This window comes from Daucus carota, chromosome 3 (assembly GCF_001625215.2).
Source record: "Daucus carota subsp. sativus chromosome 3, DH1 v3.0, whole genome shotgun sequence".
Taxonomy (NCBI): Eukaryota; Viridiplantae; Streptophyta; class Magnoliopsida; order Apiales; family Apiaceae; genus Daucus; species Daucus carota.
The window spans coordinates 52,352,748-52,362,369 of NC_030383.2; the positions used below are offsets into that span (position 1 = coordinate 52,352,748).

General features: G+C 33.6%; 1 protein-coding gene across 1 annotated transcript; it reads right to left on the reverse strand.

The window, feature by feature from the left end:
* Positions 1–3,773: 3,773 nt before the first annotated feature.
* Positions 3,774–8,663, reverse strand: LOC108210715 (uncharacterized). Its single transcript, XM_017382105.2, has 6 exons — positions 8,226–8,663; positions 7,523–7,665; positions 6,574–6,717; positions 6,085–6,270; positions 4,512–4,636; positions 3,774–4,285 (listed from the first exon to the last, which is right to left on the reverse strand). The coding sequence occupies exons 1-6, from the start codon at positions 8,437–8,439 to the stop codon at positions 4,060–4,062; spliced, it is 1,038 nt and encodes a 345-aa protein (XP_017237594.1). The 5' UTR covers positions 8,440–8,663; the 3' UTR covers positions 3,774–4,059.
* Between the last annotated feature and the right edge of the window lie 959 nt (positions 8,664–9,622).

Sequence of the window (9,622 nt, forward strand, 5' to 3'; positions counted from 1 at the left end):
TATACCCAGATATTATACTCCTAATGAAAGCTACCCAAAATATTAAGTATTGTTTTTTATCAAGTTTGAGTATTCTATACAAGATATTTAATAGCTGGATTAAATTCTTCTACCACCTCCACTTCTAAATAGCTGCCATTATTATTTCTCTGACTTTACATCAACACAAGACAGCTACAAGCTGTCAAAAAAACTGAGACAGACACAGAGGGAAATTAACATGAGTAACAAAAGGCATATGTACATGCAATGCACACACACATATATCCTGTGCTGTAAAAAGCGAGAATCGGACTTAATCGGTGAAATCACGGAATAAGGATTAATCGAAGATTAATTGAATTAATTGGGGATTAATCGGATATTTGATCAGTTCGGCGAGCTAGAGAACAGGGTTTAATCGGTGATTAAACTCTATTTATTTATTAATAAGTCTAAGTTTCTTAAATTTATTTGAAAAGACAGAGATAGATGGAGATGGTATTACTCTGCCTGTCTCATTTATAAGAAGGAACAGAGGAAGCTAAATAAGCCATGAATGCAAATACAGATGTAGTAGTCATAAATATTTTACACATATCATAACCTGCAGTCTATAAGTCATAGACTATATGATGAAAGTGATGAGGTGATGAAGAATATGTGACCCTTTCTTCTTCAATACTCACTGCTCCCCTTTTAAATTGAATAGCGATCCCTGATAAGCGATTGTTGTCAATCATCACTCTCACAGTTCTCTATTGCTCAAAGGTGGCATCCTGCATTCGCATAAAAAAATCTTGTATGAAGTCATTCAACGATTAAAAAAAACCGTTGACAGAAGGATGTGTCTGTCAGAGAACCGAACCCATATAAATATATAAAATATATATAAGAAAGTACCTTATTTCTTAGACTGTTAAAGAAGGCCTGTTTTTTGGACTCATTTATGCTTCTCTTATAGGTCACAACCATTAACTTTTTCACAGTAATTCTATATTTGCGAAGGCGAGATAAATGAGTGAAGTATTAATACAGGGACAGCTTTTTGATTCCCCCCACTGTAAAAAAGAATAAAAATAAATTAGTTGATGATGAGCTAGTTCATGTTATTAACTTGAGGGTAGTTGATTTTCACCAGTTGTTTGTCCATTTTTGTGTAAATGTAAGAGTTTATTTGAGATATACCATATATGAAGAAAGTTAGCAGAGAGTGGAAAGAAATAAAATGCTCCAGCAAGTCTGTGGATATATTTAGTTTTTATATGTACCCAAGTATCGGTAACCTACTCCACGTTTACAGCTATTCACAACTCAGAAGCCATGCCACCAGCATAATTTTTGGTTGTTTTAAAGAGTTTGAGGTGATTGAATTGAAGCGCATTACACCTACCATACAATTTACGGTGTTCTGAATGTCTAGTAAACATTAAACCTGGTGTATAAGATTCCCGTATCATCAAAAATTTTCAAGGTTTCGGTATGTGCAACCTTACCCTTCATCTTGGATGAAAAATTGAGAGCAGGACAAATCTAATAAACAAATTATGAAATGTCAAGATGAATTCTTGAGTGAAAGAAACAGACAAGGTTTTAACATGACAAGTTGAAGCAAGTAAAGCATGCAATAAATAAACAAGTTAGATGTCACCATTTTTGTTTTTTATGTTGTCAACAGGTGGGGAAGACCTAATATTTGGCTGCTTTCTTTTCTTTTCTTTCCTCTATAGAAGGGTCATTTTCAGTATGAACAAAAGAGAGGCAGATACATATATTAAGCAGGTGGGATTAGGGTATCTCTGCCCCTTCTAATTTTATGCCCTTTCTTGCCTATATCTGGACAAGTTTGGTCCCTTGATTATTCCTCTTGCTATATTATATTAAGAAATTTACTTCAAAATTTTGTTACTCAATTACTTTTAAGGGTCTAAGTTCAACAGAGACGCGGAGAACTTAAATAACCAAATTTTCCGTACTTGAGAACTAAGGGCAAAACGAGTTGATACATATAACAGAACGCGGAAGTTTATGAACAGCGGATTTATTTTTTTAAATTAGGTCTCAGTTTGAGCATAGTTCTCATTTGAGCCGATTACATTACGTGACAATGAAAAAATTGATTTCAGGTCTCATTTTGAGCATATTTATCACTTGAGCCGGTTACATTAGGAAGAAGTAAGACGACTGCTGCAACTTAACAACTTGTTGGCCGTTGAGACAATAAGTGTGATGACCATATATATATAGAAATACAGCATTATATGTTTGGGTTCCATGTGAGTTGAAGTGTACCTTGTATATCTGTTGAAGAAGACAAATGAGCAGGGCTGGAAAGGCCTTATTCACCACCCTTCAGGCCTTCACTTTTTGTGCTCTGCATTAATATTGGGACAACACTACTACTGCACTTGTATTTTGTTAGGCTAAATATGTTGCCAATGTTCTACACATACTACAACTCCTGAATCACCAATGACAAGCATTTTCCTAATAAATATTTAAATTGTTAATGGTATTTACCACAACTGGAACTGGTAGACTAAAATGGTAGCAGATCACACGTTTAAAGAGGCGGAAAAGAATCCTATGAGCACAAAGAGCATATGGATTGAAAAAGGATGTTTTCACATACTAGACATGATCACATTGCTTTAGATCAATGGCCTGCACACACTAGATGATTGAATCATATCCATCACCTTATCGCACTCTGTATTTGAGAATCAAGAGCATCTTGTTATAGGATGTCCTAAATTATAATTTTGAACTGTTACAAAAATCTACGGTCTCGGCTGATCACTAAACTTTTAGGATACACTTTTCATTCATCTTAAGCTATCTCATTTTCTCGTTTGATTTTTAATGATTAAATATCCAATTCTCATCAATTCACACTCTTTCTTTCCCACATTTTTTGACATTATTTATTTATTTATAGATTTTGAATTTAACACTATAATAAAAATAGGATAAATATATATTGTTGGAGTTGTCATTTAAGATATTTTTGAAATGAAATTATTTATTACTACATCCGTCTCATTCATTTTTGTACAAATTTTTCCATTGCTTGACACATATTTTAAGCCTGGTGTTGAATATAGTTCTATAACCTATTTACAAAACTTTTATTTCTGAATAAAAACTTACAATAATTATGAAATTATATTATATAAGAGTCTTACAATACATATCGGACAAACATATACAATTCAATGAACTTAGGGAGTATATATTGAAGAAACCAATCTAAGGATGCTCTCGGCTACAAGTGAATTGAGATGGAGTGTATAAGTTTTATGGTTGAATGGTTTTGGGACCATCAAATAAATTGTTTGTCATGCGCACATGCATATATGAAGAAGCCCTCCCCACACCAACAAACACAGAGTACATTGTGTTGGTCCAGGAATATGTATAGTGACAATGATGTTTAGATGTCTTCGATACAGGGAAATATTAACCGAAACAGAATTAGTTAGACGTTATTGTTTCTCTACAAGTAGATGTGTATGAACTGCAGCAACACCAGCTTATTACTAATTTCTAGAATTATTTAGTATGTGCTGGGTCAAGATTTGAGTGAGACAAGAGGGGAGAGGGAGAGATGTTTCCGACATCAGTCACCAATAAGAGAGAGAGGGAGGGAGATGTTTCCGGCATCAATTACCAATGTGAGAGAAGCAGGGAGATGTTTCCAGCATCAGTTACCAATGACAACAAAATATAGTTTAAGAAATATCTCCGATCACTTACGAACTCCGGTCAACTACGCAGATAATGACAGCTTTAAAAACCCTAGGAAATAGACGTATATATTTCAAGTCGTCCTAATTAGGAAAAAAAAATATACTGTTACAAAATTTGAACAACAGTACATTAAAGTTAAAATGATGCAAGAGTACCTAAACATATATGAAATTTGAATGATAAAACACATTGCTATATGCCTTTCTTGTCAAAACTTCACAAAAGAAAGCCAAAAAATATTGCATTTGAAATTGTAATATAAATTACCCAATCTTTCGCGTGTGCCTGTAAATCTCATCTAATGCATTATTTATTTAACTCTGATTTTCTTCACTGAGAAAATTTGGAAACCAATTTATCAACATGAACAATGATATCGTCTATGCAAGGTCGAATTGAAGCTTGGGGCTGGAGCATCCATGTCACAAATTGATGAAGTGCTTCTGGATATGGAGGATTAGGCCCAGCTGGCCACTTTATCTGAGCATTTACGATTGCCAACTGCAGGCTTCCACCAGATTCCCCAAGTGCATACTCAAATGGAGATTCGCCATACCTACAATGATAACGTATAACCAATGAGGCTTCCTACTAGTAATATCAACTTATGAGTTTCATGTTTTATCTAATATATATATCAGTTCTGATGTAATAGGATCGAGCAGTTATTGAAACTGATGTAAAGGAACTGATTATATCATAGATGACATAAGGATCAAACCATATATTGCACATAACAGTTTACACTGATCTATTAGCAAGGGACGAAAGAACTGCCTTACATTATAGCAAATAGTGTGCAACCTAATGACCATATGTCAGTCCTTTCATCAAAATCTGCTTGGCTTGGGCAGTCCCACAACTCGGGAGCTCGGAAAGGTGCTGAACAGTGCTCAGCTGCCCATTCCTATGTAACTAAACCAGTCAGAAGCGCATCACCAAAATACATGAATTGTTGCAACATTTAAGTTAAAACATTCCTGGTGTATCGAAACTTTAAATCAACTTGGTGCTTATATGTATTTAAGATGGTATAACTACTACAAGTATGAAGCCTAATTGGGAATGAACTTTCAGTCTTAGAAGCTATGTTACCCGGACTCTCCATTTTTGTGCCTATACCCGTGTCCACCAGACATGACATGGGTGTGGGTATGGGATCTGTGTCGGATCCTTCTTATTACAACCGGACACCTCACCTTGTAACATCCCAGGTCAAAATGAAAACTTAGGTCTTGTTTCAACTTTTTTATAGAGATCAAGATCCATGAATGACTTGTTTCTATGTTCTTCTATCGATTTTATGCTTCAATTTTCAGCGTATGTGATTTATGTGCAGTAGCACTATTTTTATGAATGTACCATAAATCAGGCTATATAGTGTTTTACTTGCATGGAGCTTAAGTGCCAAGTTCCCGTACCCGAGTCTAATTCCGGATCCATGTCCACGAATCCTAATGGGTTTTATATCAAAATGGCCACTCGTTGCGTCAAAATACCTCACTTGACCCACACATCTCAACGGGGACTCATTTAAGCCACTATAAACCAAATACATATCATTTTACCCACATCACTATTTATACCTCTTTACTTAATCATTTGTCAAAAATTAACCGTTTGTTTTTTTACAACGAAACCACTTCGAGTACTTTCATAATTGTCTCTAGTATTTATCAAAATAATTTGAGAATTTTTAAAGCAACATAACTATGTAATTAAAAATATATGTAGCTATAAATATATATTTATTTGATCACCCTTGTTATGTTGCTTTATAATTTCCCAAATTATTTTGATAAATACTAGAGATAATTATGAAAGTACTCGAAGTGGTTTCGTAGTAAAAAACAAACGGTTAAATTTTTATAAATGATTAAGTAAAAAGGTATGAATAATATGCGGGTAAAATGATATGTATTTGTTTTATAGTGGCTTAAATGAGCCCCCGTTGAGATGTGTGGGTCAAGTGAGATATTTTGACCCAACGAGTGGCCTGTTTGATATAAACACCGAATCCTAATTATCCTAAAACTACGAATCTGACTCTTGGATCTGTACCCGTGTCCGATACCCATACCCGTTTTTGGGTAACTTAGCTTAGAAGCATTCATATACAGCAGAAATTAGGCGTCTCCCAAAATCTCTCATACTAATGGAGTTTATGGACTTTACTGGCTGCTTATACAAGAGAATTGTCTCTTGCCCCCTCCATGTGGGGCTTGGGTCGATACCCCCAACAAGAATCATGAATAATACTATTACTATCAATATTAGGTAACATATAAAGCACACAAAGGATATACATATATTCACAAGAATCCAAAAGTCCGAAGAAAATAATCAAATCAACACCTGTAACTGCAGAGCCTCTGAACGAGAGCGGATCTGCCTTCTAGCTAGACGAGCACTTCCGAAATCCATTAAGACCGCAAGAGGTGGCTGACCCTTTTTACATGTTAAAAGGACATTACCAGGTTTGACATCGTTGTGTACATATGGAGGGTCATGATTGTGCATATGCTGGAGTCCTGCACAAATCTGCCAACCAAATCATTTTATAATGCAACAAATCACAATATAATGCATTTAGACCCGCATCTCAGTGACTTTACAATAAATATATTCAGAAGTTTAAACCAGCTTAATACACCAAGACAACAATTTAAGACCATTTTGATATTTTCAAGTTTCCTCTTAAAAAAAGGTGCAGATGCACATTTATAAATTCATCAAATTTAGGGATAATCGAAAATTAAAAAGAAGGAAGGAAGGAGGCAAAAGTCATAAAATTATCAAGAATATATGTCATACAAATTCTAGGTAGACCTATTATTTATTTACCTGTCGAAATATTTGAAGAACATCTGAAGCAGAGAAGAACTCTTTCTTAGCTTTCATGGCTTTAGCATTGTCAAACAATGTACCATCCAAGTGAACTGGAAACAACAAGTATGCTTCATGCTTCCAAGTTTGTTCTGCAGTAGGCTGACAAAATGGAAATAATATTGATGATGTTTTTCTTATTTTTCAAACAAACTGGGAGAAGTAAAAGCACGAATATAGGAAAGGATATGGCTACAGAACACAAAATCTCAATCAGGGTAAAAAAGTTTACATCACTATAAAAATCGATAAAATCAAGTATGGATATCCAGTTTACAAGACACATCAGTTCAATAACGATATGGTGGACTCTGGAAAAGGCACATCTTCAACATATCATAACTTTACATTATACGTGTTTTTTGCTTTTGAAAAGCCTATACATTTTTTTTTTGTTATCTGAAACCATATAAATGGAGAATTTATACATGACTTGTAATAGTCATGATTTTGTGTTTGCAAAAAAATTATTTTGCACAAAGGAGAAAGGGGAGATCAAGAAAGAAATATGCAACACTTACAAAATGAAGTTAATTCTAATGGGTCAATGTGGAGCACGTACTTAACTAGATCATGTAGATCAAACTCTTCTTAATAGGATGTGTAGATCATTGATCTTTGATACTAAGTAACTTATGATAACATAATACATTATGACTCCCTCTGATTGATTCTTAGACAGGCCCAAAAGGCTTCAGACTACCTTGTCAAGACAGTGGATATAATCAGTAATTATTTGTATAAAAGTTTTTGAGCACAAGAATTAAATATTTGTAAATATTTCTACTGAGAATATGAAACATGAGAGGTAAAAGAAACTATGCTAGTATCACTTGATCTGCTTCAGTCAAAAAATTATTTGGCTTCTGTATTATCTATACAGGCTAAGAAGCTGAGCAGCCCATACCTTGACTGAGATGATAGCATGATCAAGTAGAGGAAGCAGATTGTAGTGGCTAAAAAGAGATGAGTTATGAATTTCGTCCTTCACCAATGCCAACTGCTCATCACTCTGAATGAGAACTTTTTTCATCGCATATGTTCCATCATCTGCACACCAAAATTAAAAGAAAATTAAGATCTTTACGTTCCACATCCTTAACAACCAACACTGACAAGTTAACTCAAATAGTTGATCGTGTAGGAAATAGAACTTGATTACATCACAACACAACGATGATTATGAGGGATCACTAAAAAACGATTACAAAGTAGTTATAATACAAATAATTATAACTTTCCAAGTATAATGTACAGCTACAATACAACAAAAGCACAGAGATCCAGGAAGAAGTGAAGCTACTTGTGTGATCGTTGATTGCACGGCAAAAAGATAGGCTTGTATACCCAGATCACATTTCAGATTATGAGATAATGCAAGTGAATCAAAGTGTTTTAGACTAGAAAGGACACATCTTTTGCTTTTAATTAGGCTTTGCAACCAATCAACAGGCTATCCCCAATCCTTACAAGACCCATGTTTTGCAGTCTCACATAAGTTATCAAGTAAAGGGCTTAGGTAGAAACATATAATGATGATACGAGAGAGAGAGAGGGAGGGAGGGAGAGGGGGGGGAGAGAGAGAGAGAGGGAGAGGGAGAGAGGTGAACCAGAAATGTAAGAAGATTTGTTGGATTTCTTGATGACAGCAACATCAACGTGATGAGGAGCGTTGGCGAGGATCTCCTTAACAAGAAAAACAAAAGCAAAGCCGCCTTCGCCAAGCTTTCTTATAATCCTGTAACGATTCTCATTGATCCAAACATCACCACCTGCATTTGCCGCATCGTACATGGAGTTCAAACCAGATATTGAACAACCCATCTCGATCTGTGTTTCTCAATGTTGCTTATTATTGTTATTATTTTGTGCTAAATTATAAATCAGATCTCAATTTCCTCTCGTTGCAGATGATGAGAATGCGTTGAGAGGACATGAGGCTCCCACAGATTGTTGCATCAACTGCGCTCTCATTTTCTTTCTTTATTACACGCGTTTCTCTGTTTATTGTAACCACAAGCACCTCTTTTTTCTGCCAACTCTATTTTATTTATGTTACCGCTACCAGGTGTCATAACATAATCGTCCCTCCGTTTCACAACTAAAAAATATTTTAATGGGAATTTATTAAAAAATACTCCCTCCGTCTCATTTTAATTATTTTTGACTTTTTTACACGTATTTTAAGATGTTAAAAAAGTCACATCTAAACATAATAATTTTTTATAAAATTTATATCAAATAGAAGTTTAGAACTTAAATTTTTATTTGATATAAGAATTGAATTATTTTATTAAGTGTAGTTATTGTTTTTTTACATCTCAATATACGTGTTAGAAAGTCAAACATAAAATGGGACAGAGGGAGTACCATTTTTTTAAATTTTTTTTGTGATTTTACTTTATTTTTGAAAAAATTATAAAAATACTAACTTTTTAGAAAATATTTGCAATAATAAGGTCCGCAACCGAATACAATTTAAGCTAATTGGTCCCGCAGGGATTGCAAATATAGTTGCATCTGATTGCAAGTAAAGTTGCATGTGATTGCAACGGGTTGCATATAGTATTTTTGCAAATAATTTCGTAAAATATTTAGAAAAAGATATAGTATTTTCGCAATAACAATTTTGGACTTAGTTATTTATAAGAAAACCCCTAGTTTAATTATGTTTCGACAAAAATTTTAAATTCATAACTTATGTTTGTTTATAAGTTAATTTAATTCACTTTATATTTTTTTAATTAATTTTTGATATTTACAACTGATTAATTGTAAAAGTTTATTAATATAACAAAGAATATATTAAAAATTCTGTTTACAATGATCCTAAACATTTTTACAGTATCAAATTTTAAATAATATAAATAAATTGCTGAAAAATTCAAAGTCAAATTTTAAAAATATAAATAAAATCTATTAATATTTTCAACTTATTGTATTCTAACTTATAAATCGAAAATAACTTATTACTTCCTTCATCCATTTTTTTAATGATTTTTTGTCT